We start from the raw sequence: 21,133 nt of genomic DNA, 5'->3' as shown, positions 1-21,133 counted from the left end.
CTAATCCAGAAATGTTCTTTGCTTTGCGAAACTGGTTCCTTCTCTCCTGGTCATGTCTCAGGTAAGTGACTCCACAGCAAGAGGAGTTTCAGTTGTGCCAGGACATGAATCAAAAGAGCACTGCAATGAGGTATGCCATGAGTTTGGGAAAAGGGAGGTGGCTCTGTGACAAGGTAGACGCTCCTTCTGTGAGATTACCACCCATGGGTTTGCATCTGGAACTGTCGCTGCATCCAGCTGAACAAGGGCAGAAGGAAGTTACTGTGCCACAACATCTTCCCCATACTCCTGCTACAGTCCCAGAAAAAGAATTTAAAAGAGCATCGCACAGTAGTGATAAGGCATTATGACACAATAATGAGTATTTAGGGGGTTTTATGACTTGGGGGAGTACAAGAATGTCAGAGTCATGTAGAATCTGGAACTTTTGGTTTGTTTGGTTTTTAGAAGCTCTCTACAGAAACATCAAACACTGAAGCCCTCCCTGAAGCAGGAGGGAGCTTGTGGCTGTTGGTTCAGCAACTCAGGCTAAAGCACCACTAGAAGCGGAGGAGAGGACTATTAAGCCTGAAGTGTCCTCATGTGTTTAGGAATACCTTCACTCAGGACATGTGCCCGACAAGGGGGTTTACAGCATGTGAGCCTGCCTATGTCCTTGCCGTGAATATGCCTGAGCTACACAAAAAGCTCTGCTGCCACTTTGACTTGGAAGTTTATAGTACGGAGGGTGGTCTGACCTTGCAAGCTCTAAAGCAAATACAGCAAAAGCTCCAGGCTTCTTTCTGTCTGTGTTACACTGGAGACGATGGCAGAGAGATAAAAACTCAAGGTGGGAGTAGGAACTGGGGCAGATCTCTGCAGCCAAGAGCAAGTCATAGAATCGCAGAATAAAATCATAGAATGGTTTGCGTTGGAAGAGACCTTAAAGATCATCTAGTTCCAACTCCCCTGCCATGGGCAGGGATACGTTCCAGTAGACCGGGTTGCTCCTGACAGAAGAACCTGTGTAGGAGGCCTACAGTGGGTTGGGAACAGTCTATAGGCATCTACAGAGCACAGGAATAATGCCGACAATTACTGTGATAGTTAGTGATAACAGCTCATCACCATCCACTGGAGACCCTTCCAGCTCCCAGTGCGTCTCTCCGCAAGCCTAAGCACAACCATGAACTTAGCCAAATTGTCTCAGGCCACCTAAATACTTCCAGTAACGCACAGATTCCTCCGTGCTAGTGGGCTCCTGGGCAGCAGCTTTCCTGTACAGTGCAATTAGAAGGAAACTAAAGTCGTTGAGGAAATCTGCAGCACAGGAAACAAGCTACTGTGATATTTACTTTTTTTTCTGGTTGCTTTGACAGGAAAGGTGTTCTGCAGATGCCAGGCTGCTGGGGGGGTGAGAGGGGGGAGAGCAGTGGAGGTGTAAAGGGAAAGCCAAAGGGTAGGGCCAAGGGGGAAGCGGTGTGTGAAGTCTGGCTCCACGGGAAACACACGCCAGGTCTGCAAACCCTGCCCTGACAGCTGGTGCAGGTGAAGGAAAACCTGAGCTGGGGGGTGAGGAGGGGGGCTAAGCTGGGAACACATCGACTTCTCCTCTGCTTGATGCTCTCAACCCGAGAGGGCCGGTGAGAGCAGGGAAGGATGGGAGATGTCAGAGAAGCAAATGGTAAAAGCACTCCTGTCTCAAATGAAGGGAGATTGAAACTTTGCCAAAAATTTGGCTGTTTAGCCCAGAGCTGGGTTCAAGTTCACTGCTCATGCCTTAGTGAGCAGCCTCAGGCCAGCTTTCCCTGTTCAGCAGATTGCAGTTACTGGACGGTCACCTTCTTGAGACATACCGGTGAGGACTCCTGTTGTGCTGCATGACTAAGGTCCCATCTCTCTGCATGAGCTACTGCGACAGCAGAATTGAGTACTGGGGACTGGTACCATGGTGCTTTGAGCTGCTCTGGTGACTTCATGAAGATTTATGGCCAACATTGTGATTTCATTTGGAGCAGGGAATGATTTGTCACAAAAAGAGTTGGTGACAAACACTCCAGTCTCCAGACTTCAGGTCCACGCCCAGGCTGATGGCAAGGGTAGGCTCCATCAGAAGTATGGGAGGACAGATGTACTCTTTGCTTTGTGTGTAACAGTCTCAGACACTTAAAGCAAAGGCTGAAGAGATCTTTGCTTTCCACTGCTCAGCTGAGGCATGGTCCTGTCATGGTGCAGGAAGGCATGACTTTCCCATAACACAAGATTAAGGCCATGGTCCTCTGAAGTCAAAACTCGGGTCAAATAAGCCCTATAAGCCATAAATAAAATTAACCTAAAGAGGTCACAGACTAAAATTATGGCACCACTACTTCCTGAATACTTGCAATGAGACAGACAGTGCTACAGCTGCGTGAAACAACATTAATCAGAACCCAGTTTCAGGCTCTGAGAACAACCAGTATAGCACAGCTTGCATCCATACAGCCAAACTCTTCTCCCAGAGAGGACGGCTTTATTTGTTGGGAGCAGTACCTGGGAACATGACCCTCCAGTGTTAGCTCGGAAGACAAAACTGATCCAGCAAGGATGCAGACAATTAACCAGGCTGGACACCATGGGCCAGTGACTCAGCTTGTGCTCAGACCCTGCTGGGTTTAGAAGTATAAATGTAGTTTATGATTTCCTTAGGCTATTATTTCTCATAAAAGATGGGCTTGCAACTTACATTTGAATTTTGTGCAACCATATCCAGCTTTTGTGTGTAGTGATGGCAGTATTATTCTGCTATTCCCCAAACGTCACCTCCTCTCCCATCACTTTACCCCTCCAGGTGCAGGACTATGCTCTGGAAGGGGTCACTCATTTGTCTTCCAACCTCTGACAGGAACAAGTCCATCCTTACTGAAGAACACCGGACACAAACCTCGTTAAGCACCATCCCTCATCTGAAGGCCAGAACAGGGCTCAACACATTTCCAAATACCACAGCTTTTCTCTCCAGCCCTACGTGAACCACATCAGCATTCAACCACTCAGTAACACATAAAACTTGGAGGTTTCAGCTCAAGTAAAAAGTTTCATGGACATTAAAGAAGCTCACACAGATCACCTCTCCATTTTCAGTTCATGTGGAAAATAAAGATACTCTTGCCTATGTAAATAGTTAGTTTGCCAGAAGAGAAACTGGATCAGTACATATGAGAGGAACCTCAGATGAACCTCTTAATGCTTCAGAAGTCAATGATGAAGCATTGCCTGCGTGTCAGTATGAAAACAAAGCTTCAGGGCACTGCTTGAATCTTATGCAGTCTTTGGGAGACCCATACCACTGAGCTTCCAGCCTCCTGCCAGTCCTTAAGGACCTTGTGCCACTTCTTTTCTAAGAGGGTTTCCTTCCAAGACCAACCTCCATCCCAATGGTAGACTTTGGCCATCACACTCAGGTTACCAGACTCTCAGGAAACCGTTCCTCAGACCCAGAAGCAAAGAAATACCACAGAACTTCTCACTTCTCAAACGTTTTTTCCCCATGGCAGCTGGCAAATCCTTTCCTTTGCTTCTCATCCAAGTTGGACAAAATTACTGCAGAGAATCCCTCCTGCTCCCCTCCCCCCCTGCAATGTAATCCCAAGGGAGAAATGGTTTCATGGGGACCCCCTGCTGTCTTGCATCTGATTTCCCTCCTAAGTATGGTATAGGGAAGCGTCTCGAGGGCTATGGCTGTGACCTCCATACAGCTCTTTTGTCAAGTGCCATTTCATTAAAAAATCAGCCTTTTAACTGTGGACACATTTCAACCTCACCAAATCTGCTAATTATTGACAGTTGGTGAAGAGGAGATTTCACTTGTTCCTCCTGTTAAACTGCATCTAATTAGTAATTACTGGTTCACTGTCATCTTTACTGCAATAATCCCACTGCACATTGGCTCATTAACCTTTTGCTTTTCTAAAGCAGCCTGCCAACAAGATGAAGGCTAAAACAGATTGGAAAACAATAGCTCAGCCTTGGATTTTAGGCTGTTTATTCCCCTTGTCCTGGAGATCCAAAAGGAAGATTATTTTTAAGAAAAGGCTTTCAGCTGAAATCAGCCTAATTCCGGAAGACGGCTTGTTTTGCCCTAACCAGCAACCAAGGCCCTTTAAACTTAACCCATGGTGAGGGCATGTGTATTACAGCTAGTGGAAGGGTTTCTCTGCCATCAGCTCTTGCTTCAGCTCCATTTCTCACCTGTGTTTATCCTTCTTTATCAGCACAATCCAGCACACTAAGAATGGGATGAGGCAAGTTTCGGTGGGTTTGCAGCACCCCGGAGGTTCAACAGGATCCTCTTGGATGCCGAAAAATGAATGATCGGGATAAGCAGGGACCAAAGGGTGGAAAATCAGTGGAGCAACCCCATGGTTATTTCTTTTGCTGCTACACTGAATTTCATTTGCACAAGTCCCATTTTCAGTTTGGAACTGTCACAGCTGTTTCTATTGGCAGTGCATAGCTGAGTAGGAGTTGTCAGTGGGGATGCTGTAGGATAGGCAGCTAGAAAAGAGATTCCCCGGGGGGCATGGGAGGCAGTTGGAGGTTGTGGGCTAAATGCATTAACTAGATGTTTCTCCTAAACTTAACAGCAGTGGATTACTTAATGCATATTGATGCATTTAGGTACCAGAGTTAACACTGCATTGGGATGAAAAGCGTATTTCTCAGCATCTTAAGCGTGCTTACTCGCAAGGACCCAGGTCTTTATGGCTGACACTAGGGTTTTATTTTTACAAGGTGATCTTCAAAACCATAACGCCTAGAAACAAGTTGTAATTCTGGAGCACCATTAAGACATCAAAGTGGATTCCATCTGTACAAAACTGGGGAAGGTATAAGGTCTTAGCTAAACTAAATACCGACCAAAGAGAATATCTGGCTGCATTATCCTTCCCAGCACATGAAGGCTGTTCAGCTCCAGAATCTTCATTTAGTTGATACTGGTGTTCCTGTATGCAACCAGAGCTCAATTCTGATTTCTTTTATATTACTTTAAAACAGGTATAACTCTGAAGCAGCTACAGCCGATGTGATAAGGTGGCTGCATTTATCTTGCACATTTATTAAATCTATTGCAAGGCTTCAACTCTGCTTGAGAACTAATTGTAAGTTTGAGCCCCTTTAGAAGAGTGGATCAAAGGCGGCCAGTCAAGCTCCCATGCTAAAACAAGCACGTAATAACACATCAGCTTCTGTGTTTGCTCTCTGACTAAATAAAAAGGACTGTGAATGTGTGATTAAGGGCAGAATTTGGCTCATTTACAATTCCTGAAAGGGTTGCTGCTCAGACCATAATCATATTTTTGGAACAGAACACGCCTATTACATCTTGTTGTTAATAATTTACTCCCTGGGTGGTGCTCATTACAACAGCATCATCTCAGTCGTGTTATGTTCATAGCTGCTTCACCTACTGCAGTTATGAGAAAAAGCAAATACACACATGCCTATATATATACACATGCATGAACATCCATAAGAGAGGTCAATGTTCAATCACTCAAAGTCTATTAACTTAGTTATCTGACAAGTTCATGGACCAGTGATGAGTGATCAAGAAGTGACACGTTTTGAGAAACGCTCTTTGCAAGGAAACTCAGATTTCCTATCCAAGACTGTGAAGAAATGGCTCTGGAGAGATTGTTTCAGATAAATCACTTGCCCTCCTCACTTGAGCATTCCCACAGTCACTGACCACTGAGATCTCAATGAGATTTGGCAGAATGGGAGAAACGCCCTTTATACACAGTCACACACATTTATAATGAATGCAGACATAACTGGAAGACTGCTCAGACCAGGCCGCTATGAAGAACCTGATTCCTTGGTGTCAACAGATGTGAGGTCCAGCTGTGTGTGTGGAGCTAACTCCAGTTGAGTGGAGCTGAGACCCTAGTAGGTAATGAGCTATACCACCAGCTGTAATAGCTTCTCTCCATTGACATGAAGCGTGGGCAGAGAGCACGTCATTCTGTTTGATCTACTAATCAGTGCTGATTCATGTTTACACTGCAGATAACATTTCATCTGCTTTTAGAAGGTCATTTTCAAGTGATGCTGTATGGTTTCAGTATTGCCTGATGCCTGCAATTTGAATATCCCTTGAAGGAAGCCAGACTTTAATTTTTCTTGTGGGCTAGAATTCATTCAGCTGCTACCATCAACACAATTTCTCAAGCTGCAATATCAGATACTATACCTTATAAATTATCTGTCACCCATAAAGCTATGATACAAAAGGCAAAAAGACCTTGTGATCTTCATTTTTAGATAAAGAAATTAAGGCAATGAATAATTATTTCTGCAGACCCCAAAGTGTTTAACTGTGAATGCCTCAGATTCTGGTACCAAAACTTAAGAGTTCACACTGACCTTGGTAGGTAGGCACTTCCTATTTCAGAGAAGCCCATGCTAAGCGATGCCTACAGAAAATACCGGAAATGTACAAAACGCTAAATTTCAAAACAGAACTGTAGGGTGAGTTTCTGGTCTACGTTGAAAGAATGGTTTGGTTTGGCCAACGCTATTAAACATGTGCATCGTCAGTGAGAAGGGACAATGACTGTTGTTTAAGGCTTGAGATGACACGAAGTCTGGGAAAGTAGTAAATAATTAAGAGCCCAGGTGACTGATACAGAGGCCTCTAGATACGTGGGAAAAAAGTCAACGTACAATGTACTATGGTCAAACACAAAATTGCCTCCGGACACAAATAGTGCACCTATGGCATGGGGCACCATTTTGGGAGAACGGTGGCAATGTCAGCTTTGGAGTAAATGAGGATGGTGGTACCTCCTGTGGTCTTGCTTCCCTGATTATCTTGAAAGGAGACCTCCCAGGAAAGCCCATGTCTACCTTCTGGTGGGTGAAGCTCCTTTCCCTAGAATAGGAGCATAAGGGATGCTCTATGTCCAGGTCTCCTTCCAACAGGAACTTTGGACATACTCTGGGCATGTACCTTGAACAGGTGTGAGACCTGGAATTACTGCTCAGTCTTTCATAACCAAAACCTCTGAGCAGAACTTGGGATCACAACAAAAATACTGATGGACAGGCAGCTAAGGTTGAGCTTATGCCAAAATGACTAACGTGCTCTGTGGATGTATGAATTCAAGTAGAAGCCAGCAAATCACATTGCTTCTTGCAACTGGTACTTGTGCAACTTCTTACTGGAATACTGTGTCTGGTTCTTATGGAAGTGCTCCAAAAAGGATGTTGACTAATTAGAAAAAGTTTAAGGAAGAGCCATATGAATCATTAAGCTTCAGAAAACACGTCTTTTAGCAAGCGACTCAAAGATTGAGATATATTCAGTTTCTTAAAGAGAAGATTAAGGGACAATTTTATCTCAGCCTGTAAACAGCTAGTAGGACAACAGAAAATTTGTAACAGGTTTTTCAGTCTAGCAGACAAGTGTACAAGACGACTCCCTGGCTAGAAGTCATGGATAAACCCATCCAGACCAAAAAAATGGAATTAACCAGCAGAGACTGTGATACCAATTTCTGATCAACTGTTCTAGTTGGCACAAAAAGAACTTCAGCGAAGTCCTTTCCTCTGTTTGATAGAGGTTTTACCAATGTTATAATAGTGACCTTCGCTGCAAATGTAAAAATTTACAATCTGCAAATCTATAAGCTCCAAACACTGAATGGCCAAAATTAATGACTTACAAAAAAAATACACTTTACCAATTTGTTCAACTAACTTAGGTATGAGTGATTTCATTAGTCATTCTGCCTGTTTCCTTGGCTAGCTTTCCTCTGTTCACCCCCAGGCTGTGTCTTCCCAGAGCCAGGCTAGATGACGAAAAGGCAGAAACCCTCAAAGAAGCCCTGGAAAAGTACATCCACATCAAATGTGTATCCATCCCAGGCTATTTGCTTAATGGACAAAGCCTTGTTTTCATTATGTTAACACCAAGGAAACACCACTGTCATGGGAAAGGGTGAGATGAACCATGTTCTCGCCAGTGCAGCTCAGCTCTGACTAAGCTCACGTTCCCAGACAAGACAGGATGAACCCAGCTGGAGTCTCAGAGCAGAAGTCATCAGTCAGAAACACTGACATCCCTTGACTTGTGATTTGACCAGACCTGACCTGGGTATCACCAGATACCCTCCATGCTAGCTGAGACACTCTTCTGACTGGTGATCAAGCAAGCAGAACATTATCTTCATGCTCTTAAAAAACCACCTTATTTGAACCTGTTCGTCCCCCTGATCCGTGACATTTTCAGTACTACACAGTCTAACTGTCCTCCACATGGGAGAGGTCTGGAGCAGACCACCCCTGTGGGAGAACAACGGATGTGATGGGAGAAGGATCACACATGACCATCCCTTGTCTGTAAAAGGTGCCTTTGCTGGGTGGAACAAAGGTTTCTCTGTTCAGTTCCTCCTCTGTTCGTTTGGAAGGTACATCCCACCACATGATCCAAACACTGGTTAGAAGTATGGAAAAGCCATCTGATATTAATCTGTGCTATGCTAGCATGCATTAACAGGCGGGATTAACATAACCATCACCTCCCCAGTGAATCTGCACTTGTTCAAGTGAAGAAGATAGCAACTGCCTTCATCCAAAAATGGAGGAGGCCCCATAGGAATGAGACCATAATCCAGAAAGGCAAAACAAGCAATGGCATTGGTAAGACCCTCTGAGATAGCCGCCCTCTGAGATAATGACCAGACACATACTGACCTCGGACATCTGTGGGAAGAGACTGATGGCCAAGGGGAGAGCCAGGCCAAAGGCAGCGAGGCACACAAGGCTTTGGACTGGGAGAATCATCCGGGGACGGGACCTCAGGAGTGATGTTCTGGAAAGGAAAGGCTTTGTTAGACCATTTCATAGACCAGGTGAGCTCAGGTCATCATCAAATCAGACACCGGTGTCCAGCCATACCCGCTGATCTCCCTCTCCCTAACTGGCCTAGGTTCCTCGTTAGTAGGTCACCAAGTTCACCCACAAAAGATCCCGAGTCCTGCACACTGTGCTTTTGAATCTGCTGGGGTTACACAGCCCATGCAAACTTAACTGCTCTCTTCTCCTAAATTAAAACAGGATCACTTCGCACACACTTCTACTATTTCAAACCATCTCACACTGGAGTAAATGGCACATGAGGTGATCTGGATACATGCAGGTGTCACCTGTATTAAAGCTTTGGAGATTATGTTGAGTGAGCAGAAGGAAATTAGGTTCTTGAGAGATATTGTAAACTGTCGGCCCTATCACGCAGTAGTATTGAAAAATGCACATGAGTACGTTAATGGGGCAATAAAATAGTAAACTTGACAATACCTTAATTTGTTAAAAATCAAACATCTGCAGAGTGGGTGAAAAGGACACTTGTTGTCCCCAAGGGATATTTATGAGTTCAAGACTTGTTAACAGCAAACACTTTAAGATACCTGCAAGGTCAGGTTCTGACAATGACCCATTAAGTGACCCTTCTGATGCAATTAACACCAAATGACCGGGACATTTAGCCTGGTAGAAGGTGGCATGTTAAGTATATTCCAGGATACAGGACCTCAGACAGTTTAAAAATGTCAAGGGGAAAAATGTAATTCTTGAGGGGTTTGTTCTGGAGCTATTTACACGAAAAGGACACTTATAATTCAACATTTTTCTACCAATCTGAAAAAAGAAATAGGAATATAAACCAGCAACTTGATAGTGAATTTTGTTTGAATATTTAGTGTATGTTAGCAATAGAGAGTCAGCAGATTTGCTGCTGAGTCACCAGCTACGGCCTTAGTCCCAATGTGCATTTCTCCTGTCTATCCTGACCTTGAGGATGCTGATGCCTCACGGTGTCCTGTCATCAAACGTGGACAAAGATCTGCTAGTTAATGCCTTTCCACCAGGGCAATAAGACAGGAGCTCTCTTTTGGTCAAGGAAGGTACAATCAGATTACACCAACTGCTAAACATCACTGTGGTTACCATCACCAGGGGCTTAAAAAAGCATTTCTAATCTAACGTGCACCATTTACAAGGTGCCTACCAAAAACCAGACAAGCACCCTTCCCACATCGGGGCATGCCGCTAGCCTGCTTTGGCACACGCACAAGTGATTTTGCAGACGCATCTCCCTGTGCAGCCTGTGCCTGTAGCCAATGCAAGATAACAGACTACCTCAACCCCCGTCTACTCCACGTTTACTGCAGGCTACAAACATGCACCTGATGAATTATAACGGAGCAGCTGATGTGTGGGAACTCGTTACCCTGCCGTACGTTGTCTGTGTGTCTGAACATTCAGACTCTTCGCCCTTTGCTAGCAATGCTTGCTGAAAGCTGTCTTCATCTTGAGAAGGTTTGGGGGAAGTGGGGAAGGAAAACAAGATCCAGAGCCTTAACTCCTCCAATATCTCAGCTCCTCATTAATAAGCTATCGAGACGGAGTTGATCCTATCAATTTGTGCTGTGAAAGCCAAGCTTCTGTTCTCCAATATTTAGCTACGTTGTTTTGCATAGAGCACGATCTATCTGCAGGATTATCCTGCAGATAATCCACAAGGATTTCGTCCAAGTCAGGAAAGCAGGTTACCTTGCTCCACGCTCTTTAACAAATGCAATGTTCAAGAATTGCCATCAGTAAGCTGTGATAACTAGTCCCTGGGATGCAGAGGGGCAACTCCGGGAACTGATTTATTCTCCTGCTTAAGCTGTCGTGATCCATGAGAGCCCTTGCTGAGAAAATCATATGACCAGCATCCTTTAAGCCTCCCTGGAGTACAGTTTAGAACCAAGACATCACTGCTTATACCACCCCTGACATCTTAATTTGGAAGCTGCACCCTCTTTAATTATTGCCCTGTTGGGGACCTTATAATCACCCAAGTAAAAACTCAACCAATTTAAAATGATCCCAGGTACAGTCCCCAGGTGTGATTTCCAGGAGTGCTTCAAACTCAGACCAGTTCAAATTACAATGGCTAACCTCCTAATTAAGAAGAGTTATGGCTTGATTTAAAAGGAGAGGAGACTAATTAACACATGTAGTGTAATGTCTTAATTGGGATTCAGATTTTAAAATTTGTGTGGTTCAGAATAAATGACTCATAATTAGTCAAGAGGTCCACTTTTCTTCTGTCCCTCGGATCTTTGCTCTTGACACAGATCTCAGAAAAATACTAAGTTAAATATTGCATGCTGCATTTTGTTAGCTGTCAAATGCAATCAAAACCCCTCTTTTCACCGATTAACCCCCCATCAGAAGTGAATGATTAGACATTTCCAAAGGGTTTAATTGCAGAGTATTATAGCAGATTAAAAATAAATAATATTAATACCCATTTGTTGAAGAGTGAATTAGTTTACAAAACTGTCCTTTGTGGTCTGCCAAGGGGTTTAATCAAGAAAGTGGAGGCCAAGACCTTTAGATCCCCCTGACAGACCAACTTTGCCATTGGCATCTTCTGAAGCAGACTGCTATATTCACTAGAGCAAATATTATCTTACCCTACCAGTAATTCTGCTATTTAATTCAGTACTTGAAGCTATTTTCATACAAAACCAGTAGTTTCACAGACTGTCACCACGTACACAGGACAGGATTGGCCAGGCTCTGGTGAACTAAACTTTGGTGCTCAGATTAGACAACATGGGATTGAAAAGTTTGCACCAAGAGAAGGTCTCACATTGGAAATCTGCAGGAAGAGAATAATGTGTATGTTTTATTGTTCCCAATTTTAGAAGCCAAATTTTTGGCCCCAAGGGTCTGCCTCACTAGTACAAGTGATCCATGTTTATACATCACGCTTTGGATGGCAAAGAACATACTTTCCTCCTCTTCTCTCTCTTTTTTTTTTAATAAGATTTGTTTCTTTACCCCCCTTCAAAACCCATTAATGCCTATTCTTTCTACAATTTGCCTTCGTAAAATTTGCCTAGCAGATATTAAAAAGGCACTAATATGCTGGGGAGCTTCTGGCTTACTGATCCTAGGTAGCGCTTACTGCTAACGGATATACCTAAACCAGCTAGACCTTACGGATAACGTTTCAATATGCATGAGTGTGCATGTAATGTAGGTATATACACAGACACACGCATACTTGTACAGACAGTACATCTGCTCCGCAAAGACAGTGTGTTGTAGATCTTGTAAATACACCTTCATTCAACTTTCATCACATTGTTCATTAGTGGTTTAAATTTTGCATAATTTGGCAGCTGCCTCTGGCGTTTTTCAAGAGGTACTGTAATTTATTCCATATGGAAGTCAGTTGCTGTACTAAAAAGGAGTTATCAGGTTCAGTGAACCAGAGCTGTATTTGTCTAGAAGGAGGTGTCAGATGCTAAACTAAATATGACAGGAGTTAACCAAAGTCTCCCAGCTGACAGATTCTGTGGGGTTTCTGTAGTGTTTGGTATAAACAGGTTCAAAGCTAATACACACATTGCAAGACGCCGAAGATGCTGACAGGGTAGGAAAAGCGCTGGAGGCTGAAGCTCTGGGTATCCCGAGGCGTCCCAGGCTCCTCAGAGCCCAGGGTTCAAAACACCGCTCTGACGTGCAAATAAACTTTGGGGTGGTTGTCCTACCCCAGATCCCAGTTCTGCTGAGAACCTCCCAGAGCCAGCACCATACCACGTCTCTGCTTCAGAGAGCCCGTCAGGTTTCTCTGCTATCTGCAGAGTGTGTTTCTGAGCTTTTCTCACTCATTTTGGGTCATTTTGGGAATGCTGAGCTCTTCTAGCAACTAGTAGCTCTGTCTGCTGTCCTGTCCAGCCATACCACCACTGTCCTTGCCAAGGAGCATGTCCTGCTCATATCTCCTGCTCTTGAGTACAGCCCCAGTGCCCCCTCCAGAGGACACGGCAGATGCAAACAGAGTGAGGTTGGGGGATTTTTGTGCTTGATTGACATAATTAAAGGAGCAGTTTCAATGTTTACTCTGGAAACAGCCACAGCAGTTTAAGGTGTCACTGCTGGCAGCTGTTTAGTTTAAACAAACGTCAGCAAGGGTTTAGCTGGACGGAGAGGCTTTGCACTTAAGAGGAGAAAGAGCACCTGTAGGAAACGTTCTGCACACACTGTCAGAAGGAGAATATCTCCAGCAAAAGGCCATGAACACAAGGTCCGGGAGGGCCACCTACCTCACACGCATTTCTGCAGTGAAAAACATGGTTTAAGCTGAAGAAAAAGCCTTTCCAGCACCACAAAACCATGGGCTGAGCACTGGCTCTCCATCGAGAGAATCCATTTTTCATGGTTAGACTGACTTAGCTAAGCCAGAGCAGCTCTGTAATGTTGATCTAGCCAGAAAGCATCCTAATTTTATGAATTTTATGAGGGTTACAGGAAAACAGCTCAGACAATTGCTACATGAAGATGCTGGATTTGGGGTCTCCCACGACAGAGCTCAGCCTACAAGGGAACCTGAGGTTGCAGTTACACACAGACTTGGATGGTCTACACCAAGATGTGCTGTGGCTTCAACTCTGGAAGGAGTTGGGAGTTGGACAGAGACTACTGGTGAAGTCTTGGATGGTGGCTGTGTAACTGGTGCTTTCTGGGAGAAATCTGCGCCATTTCCCAGATTTCATCATAACTACCAGACAAAAGGATTCACAGAAGCATCTGAATAAAGAGAAATGTCTGAGGTACTGGAAGTCCAACTTAATGCAGTGGATAGAGTTGTCCCCACACATCTGTGATGTGCAGGTACTAATGAAGTTTCCATTGTCTGCTCCAAAGTCAGCTACATCCCATAGATGAGTCGTCTTCATCTCATAGATGATGTGAAACCAATATTTTTCCGTATTAAAGTTGCCAACACAGATATTATTTATAAAACTTAAATGAGAATACATCTGCACAAAATAACTGACACCGTGTTCCCCGCATGGCATATGTAGTCTCAAAATAAACATTGATTCTATATGTTAGCTGCTTCAACAGAGCGACCAAGCAGCAGGAAATGCATGAAACATGGGGAAAGAATGGCGCGCTGCGGAGCTCAGCAGTGGGAGGTAACATTGAATTACTTGGAGAGCAGAGAAGGCGGCCCTGGGAGTTAAAATACACAGCAGGCAAAGAGATGAGAGAAGCCAAGAGAGCTGAAAAAAATGGCACAAGAGACGAGAGAGGCAGCTGGGGGAGTTAAAACATGCAGATGGAGAGATGGCTGAGAGAGAGGAAAGACCTGGATCCAAGTGGAAAGACGACGACCAGGAACTGGCCACTTAAAATAAACTTTTCAAATACCGAGACGAAAACGAGGGAGCGAATTTTCCATGAATCTGAAAACCGCTGCTGGGAACATGCAGCTTGCTCCTGGGGTGGTGCAACTCCCACCCAGCTGCAGCACTGTCACCCTCTTCCACCTGGACTTAAATGCAAGGCAGGAGAATTGCTCTCCTCCTTCACCACAACCCCAAATGCAAATGACTTAGTAGAGGATCCAGATTGCAACTTCTGATTCCAGATCTCCAGCCTCCAAATAATAAGCCGTCACTCTCGTCTTCCTCATTTATAGACACTAAGGATTTCTATAAATAAATTCATAATGCATGCCTTGATATGACTCCCATGAAAAACACCCTAGTCTAACTAAAATTCTACTAAATTTAAAAAGTTAAACTTTTTGACAAATAATCCAAGTTTTTTTCCAAAACAAGGTTTCACCTCTGACCGCGTCCTTCAGTAACCACTTTAAAAGATCTGCGAGTCAACACCTGGACTGCGAATCCCTCGGCTATGGAAAGGGATGCTTTCTATGTCAGGTGGATGCTTCCGTGTCCCACAGTGATACCACCACCTCTAGCTGCGTGGCCAAACCGCACCACACTCCCTATCCCTGCTGTTTCTCACTCACAGGCTTCCAGGAATCCAAAGATATTTGATGGAAAATGAAACAGTAGGCACAAAGCTCTAAGTAGAATTTAGGCAGCCAACATCAGTGCCCAGATATTTTTATATCTACACAGTTTCATTTAGGGGTGGTGGGGAGGAAAGTTTTCTCTTGCAAACCTGAATTAAGTCTTTCTATTAGTTAAAACAATGACATTTTGAAGACAGTCTCCTGTACGTCCGCATTTGCTTGACAGGTAAAATTAGTTTCGATAAGTCCTGCAAAGTGCACAGGTGCATTTAGTAAAACTCGTATCAATACAAGAAGTTGTGATGCCCCTAAGTACGAAGGAAACTTTACTATTAGTTTCATTTAAGCTTGTGGATGCTTAGCAAGACCCATGATGCTCCTCAGTGTTTCCTGTTGGAGTCAATAATTTAGAGACCAGTTTTCTACCGACTTTGAATTTTTGCACATAAAAATTTTTGTCTGTTCGTGTTGGTAACCAGAATAGCGAAGATCCTCTGAATTACAGCAATAAAAAAGTTATTCCTCTGGGGTGATCTTTCTTGGATGAGCTAAATCACCAATGTAGCGTTAGACTGGAATCACTGCCTGTGTTAAGCCTGTGGTAACACAATGCAGTAACAGCCACTTCGGTGCAAAGCCTCAGTACGACAGAAAGGCGAAAAGTAAGAGCTCTGTAGCAGGAACATCACAAATCGGTGGCATTTCTGAAGTGTCTGGCATGTGGACAGATGAAAACAGAAGTCCTCTCGGCTGACAACAGCAAAGCAGCTTTGATGGGATTATAAAGGCTAGAATCACGCGTCTGAGTTTGAAGCAGGGAAGCTGCCAAGATGCTGGGGTACAAAGAATAGTGACAATCTCTGTTTTACACATGACTTTGAGCAAGCCCTGAGCAAGGTACTCCAGAGCAAGGCATGGTCATTCCTGAGCATGCCCCCAGCAGATCCTGTGGGTATATCACAGGGTGGGGGACCCTGGGGGTGACACAGGGTCTTGGAGCAGGAAAGCGTCTGCAGAGCTTTTGTCAAGGAAGAACATGACATGAAAATCAAATGCTTTACACAAAATTAGGGGGACTAGAATCTACCCCTCGTCCTTGTGTGTCTCCAGCAGCCGTCTCCAAACAGTGGCTTGCAGAAAGTGTCACCAAGACTGTGCCCTGCCGGAGGGAACCACCATAGTCCCTTTGAAAAAGAGAGGAAAACAGTATATTTGGGGCAAAAAGGGCTGAAAGAAAACTTACTTTACAGTTCCCGAAACAGCGTTTGTTGCCCTGTTTCTCCCCACACCCAGGCCCTTGGCGACAGTCTCTAAGTGCTGGAGGGTTACCAGACTATATCTATATTTTTAAATTTAGATGTTAAAAATCAGTCTCCAAATTTACAGAAGCAGCCCAGACCCTTCCGTTAAGGAGAGAAAATTGCCTAGGGGTGTTTCTACAAGAGTAAACAAGGCTAACCAAAGCTATGGGTCAATCCCTAATTGTACTAATTGCTATTTACTTTGTCAGTGGAGTGCTTTAGAGCATCCATTATCAACAGATTTGTTTAAAGAGTGCTTCCAGCTTGGCTGTCTGGACAAAGGTAGCAAGCCCTTTAGCACCCCCATCTTTCAATGCACTAATCAGTCTCCCGAGGCTGGCAAGGTGATCCCCACCCCACGGATCGTTCACGCCAAATGAGCCGCTGATGGGTGTCCCAAGGCACCCAACAGCTCCAAACAGGCTCACAGCATCTCTGGGCAGAAGAAAAAGCAGAGGCGCTGTAAAGCAAGGTGGGAGAATGGCCAATGGAGAGGGCAGTTTGTGGTTGGTTTGTTGTGTGGGTTTTTTTTTGCTATTAAGAACTCGGATAGGAGATAATTAGACATGAAATAATAACCCCACCCTTTCCTGCCCACTCTCCTAGCACTGATGCTCCACGGAGGCATCTGCCAGGAGAGATTCTGCCTTTAACTGTGATGGAAAGCAAACTTCCGAAAAATATGTGAAGCATATATTCTTCTGGGGAAGTCCAAGGCACAGGACAGTATTGAAAGAAAGTACAAGCGAGTTCAAACAGGGCACAAGCAAGTCCAACAGTAGCCAAGGTGGTCTGGATGCGGTGTGTGGTCAGTAAATCCCTACACTCCCTACCGCTGGCTGAACACAGGCTCAGACCTTTAGTCTGACCCCATGTGGCAACTCTAATGTTTGCTAAATGGAGGACTGAAAACTTATGGAGACTTTTCCACTGAGTTCAAAGAGTTTGGGCTCACACTGGCCTTCTAGAATAGGGTTATGCAAACTGCTGGGGTCTCAGAAAGATTATTTAAAATAATCACATCAATATGGCACTTTAGCAGCCTACAACAATGGTCAAAAATGCTGGAACGTGAACATTTTAATATGCAAAAAAAAGTCTTCGATGGACCAATGCTAAGAAACACCAATAAATTTGTTGAGCATCTTTTCTCCCTTCCTCTTGAGAAGTCCCCCCACTTCGTATTACCCAACACTTACTTTTCCAGTATGGACATAATAATTGGAGGTAGAACCAGTATAGGCATTGGCAGGACCACTCTAGTCAGGGCTGTTTCTAGCAGTGCCTGAAAAGAAAAAACAAACAAACCAACCCAAGACATTTAAAACAAATCTTAGAATGTACCTGCACAGAGCAATCAATGTGTGGGCACAGAAATGGTTTGGCTGGCCTTTCTTCTGTTGCATATGTGAATGAATGTATCAATACACACTTTCAACTTTGCTATCAATCAGCTATTCGTACACAACCTATTTTCACTCTGTCACTACAAACGATGGGCTGGAGCCCATGCTTGGTCATAAATCCAGCGGAATAAACAGACACACCTAATAGCTTCCCTGATTTCACTTCATGTGACCAAAGGCCCTCAAACATCCTGTCGTATTCCCATGCAAACACGTTAATGCTGCCTGCAGGAAGGAAAGAGGGGCAAAATAGCTGCCTGGAAGACACTGTAAGGTGAAATATCTCAATATGGGCTGAGCACCAGCTTCAACCCTTCCTCCCTCAACTGAGTTTCAATTTCAATTACGTGTTGGGGGAATGCAGTACCTTATTGCCTGCTCCAAGACTTGTTTCTGTTTTTTAATCACTTTAATCACTGTTTTTTAATCACTTTAAGCTACTGTTGTCCCTCTGCTGGTGCTTTCTCCCTGGTGAGATTCACCAGGAAGCAACAAACAGAACAGCTTGGCAGCACGATATGTATAAATACCCCGAGATGAGACTGAGAGATCAAGGATGGTCTAGCAAGGTGTATAACCACCGCTGTGTCTTCATGTACCTCTTCCAACCACCTTTGCTGGCACCCACGTGGGACGCCCCAAGCACTGTGACCACGCATGGGCCTTTGGCAGATGTAGGCAGAAGATACTACAGATTTTGGATGGGAACACTGAAACTTCTGCATACGGCCAGGCTTGGGAGCACTCCATCCTTCCAAACTGGGAGAATATCTTAGATAGGCGCAGATGTGTTACACGGGATCTGCCAAATTTTACATGACAAAACCCAGTACTAAGCTATTCAGGAAGAAGCATTGGGATTAGATGGCAGCTAAGCAGAAGTTCTCAGAAGTTCCAAATCTGAGGTTTAAACTCCACCTAAATTACACTTGCAGTGCTTTCACTTTTAATATTTATTTTCTATGTTGTCTGTCTTCCCTTCGACCATTAGGATGGAGAGAGGAAGCTGGGTCCTGAAGCCAGTTAATGTAAGTGAGGAAAACTGGCTCAAATAAGTATCTCTGAGCCCTTCAACAGATTGTTTTAAGTTCCCTGTTAAACAACAATATGGAGAGATATTAGAGATCTCCCATTTCTCGCCTAGGACTGTAAATCTGTACATTAATTGCTGCCTATGAAGTGCCTTAAGAGCCTTGGACAGAAGGAGCGAGAGAAATGCCAAGCATTATATTATTAACTCCTCTGCCTGGGCGTGTGCTTTGGTACATGCTTTACATTTCAGATTAAAGCCCACTTGGAAACAACATGCCTCAATCAGATGATGCTCAGAAGACAAAACTATGTAAGAAGGTAATAAAAGGGAATAACTGCAGGCAGATGGCAGAGAGTAGAAGGTTACAGAGGAGAACAAGCCAGGTGTTAGGACAAGGATAAAAACATCTGGCTACTCTCACAAAGCTTTGGTTGGCAATTGTTAATGCAGTTTTGACATGACAGGGTTAAAAAGCTACTCATCTCGAAAATGAAGTCTTGCTCATTTAGAAAAAGGTGTAAGTTATCTTTGCTTCGTGTTCAACATGAACTGCTCACAAGTTTCCGCAAAGAAATCCTAAGGCTGTGAATGTATCAGAGTAGTACGGGATCTTCCTGATGTCCATCTACCCCCTTCCAAACCATTAAGTTCAGCCACTGAATTTGCCTGCATGACATGAGCCTGTGTCCACCAGCACACTCAGCCAGTTTTGTGGCTATGCAACTGCATGCATGGGTACAAAGCAGGCACGAAGTTTTGCCTCTTCGTTCTTCCCACATGATGGGTAAAGCTCATCTGTTTCTAGCTCTTTCAAGTCATTGATTCCTACGGCTGTGGGATTCGTTGACCCTGAAGTCCCCGTGTGTACAAGCTCACCCAAGTGTTCGCCAGGAACATCACAGGTACATACGTGTTTTGCAGCAATTCTGGAAGACCCGACAATGTTTCCGTTATTGTCCAAAACATCAATTCCTTCTTCCAGCTCTGTGTGCCTCATCAGGACAACATTGCAGATATTGGCACTAGCTGAGGATGAGAAAAGCATGATGATTAGCAACGCAGCCCTGGTCAATACCAAATGGCAGGCTTCTGTTCGCCGTGACAGCCCTTCAGCTTTACTTGCATCAATCTGCCAAGAAGTATCTGCAAGTCAAGGAGCCACTCTTCTACCAAGACAAAGATGTGATTCTTAAGAGAAGAATAATAATCAAGATAATTTTCTTTTACTTGCAAAAGAATCTGCTGTCACAATCAGAAACATATTGACGCAAAGAAATACCAGTATTTCCAGATGTTGGCATTTGGAGATGCTCCCAACTCCCATAGTAATTCTTCACCCAACATTTTGATCTACTAAGGCAAACATGTCCTTGCACTGGGATACCAGTTGGTCTTGGCCAATCAGGCACTGATGACTGACAGCTGCCTCTTCTGATGGCATATCCCAGAGCTGTTTTTAACTCCCCTCGCTAAGCCAGCAGACGAACTCTTTTTAAATAATGGATTTTAGCAGGTATGATGGAAATATACTGCAAGACATTTCAGTGAGCTATGAAGGACAGCTTAGATCTGAGCTCTTAAAAAGAATAGAATTCTTTTTTTCAATCAAATAAGACAAGGTTGGGTTGTTTCCATGGACATGTATCCCATTAGTAGGGGTCCTACTGACTATTTGCCCTTATTTCACATGTTTTAGTGGAAAAAATGGATCTGTGGACTTAATTTCTATTAGAGACCCCTTTGCTTGCTTTAACAATATTTTTCTGAACTGTGACACAAACCAGCAGTCCTTTGGAGGAGTCTGGTTCCCAGCATTCACATTTTCCAAATATCAATCAGCCCTGCATTTGCAGCAGAGGCGGAGGGAGAGGCAGCTCTGTGACCCTTTCTGACAATCCCCCCCTTGCCCAGCCTGTGGCTTTTGTAGACTTCTTGAGGTGGCCCCAAATTCTGCTCCTCAAGTAATGTGTTAGACTTGGGGTTGAGGAACATCCTTCCCAGATACAGCTCCTCTCCAGGGCCCAAGGACTTCTTAAATTTTTCTAAAGAAAAGCCACTAATTCCTATAAAAGTTTTGGTTTTGATAAACTGGCATTTTGCAGCACTCTCTCCCCACCACCACATTTTGTTGCAAACTTTCCAACCAGAACTAACACAAACCCACTGTTGCTGCAAGTACCACCGCTTCCAAAAATGTGTTTCTGTACTGCTTGATGGGTTAATATTCGCTAATTAATCTCAATTCATGTCATATAACAAATGTCTAATTTTTTGAGGGTGGTGGGTGGGTGAGCCCTATACGAATGCAGCTCTCTGCAATCAAGGATGATTTGTGGTGACAAATGCTCCTTACACTCGAGAATAAGAGGAACATACACACACGCACACTCTGTCTCTCTCTTTAATATTCAAACTACCGGACCACTCTTCCCATCTATCAAAATATCTGTGTTACCAACCCTTTAGCTCCCTAATGCAAGATAAAACAGAAAACAGGCATTTCATTTAATGCAAGTTTAGCGCCTCTCTTTTTTTT

At 44.1% G+C, this 21,133-nt stretch overlaps 1 protein-coding gene across 5 annotated transcripts in view; it reads right to left on the bottom strand.

Moving 5' to 3' along the window:
* Positions 1-21,133, bottom strand: part of SFXN5 (sideroflexin 5) — a 104,594-nt gene that overhangs the window by 13,475 nt on the left and 69,986 nt on the right. For all 5 annotated transcript variants that reach the window (XM_054203119.1, XM_054203117.1, XM_054203118.1 and 2 more), the window contains 3 exons: positions 19,508-19,623; positions 17,358-17,443; positions 8,719-8,836 (listed from right to left, as the gene is read on the bottom strand). In XM_054203119.1, coding sequence (XP_054059094.1) covers positions 8,719-8,836; positions 17,358-17,443; positions 19,508-19,623 — 320 coding nt within the window. The remainder of the gene's footprint in view (positions 1-8,718; positions 8,837-17,357; positions 17,444-19,507; positions 19,624-21,133) is intronic.

The sequence above is a fragment of the Rissa tridactyla genome, chromosome 5, assembly GCF_028500815.1.
Source record: "Rissa tridactyla isolate bRisTri1 chromosome 5, bRisTri1.patW.cur.20221130, whole genome shotgun sequence".
Lineage (NCBI taxonomy): Eukaryota > Metazoa > Chordata > Aves > Charadriiformes > Laridae > Rissa > Rissa tridactyla.
This window is presented reverse-complemented; position numbering and strand designations above follow the sequence as displayed.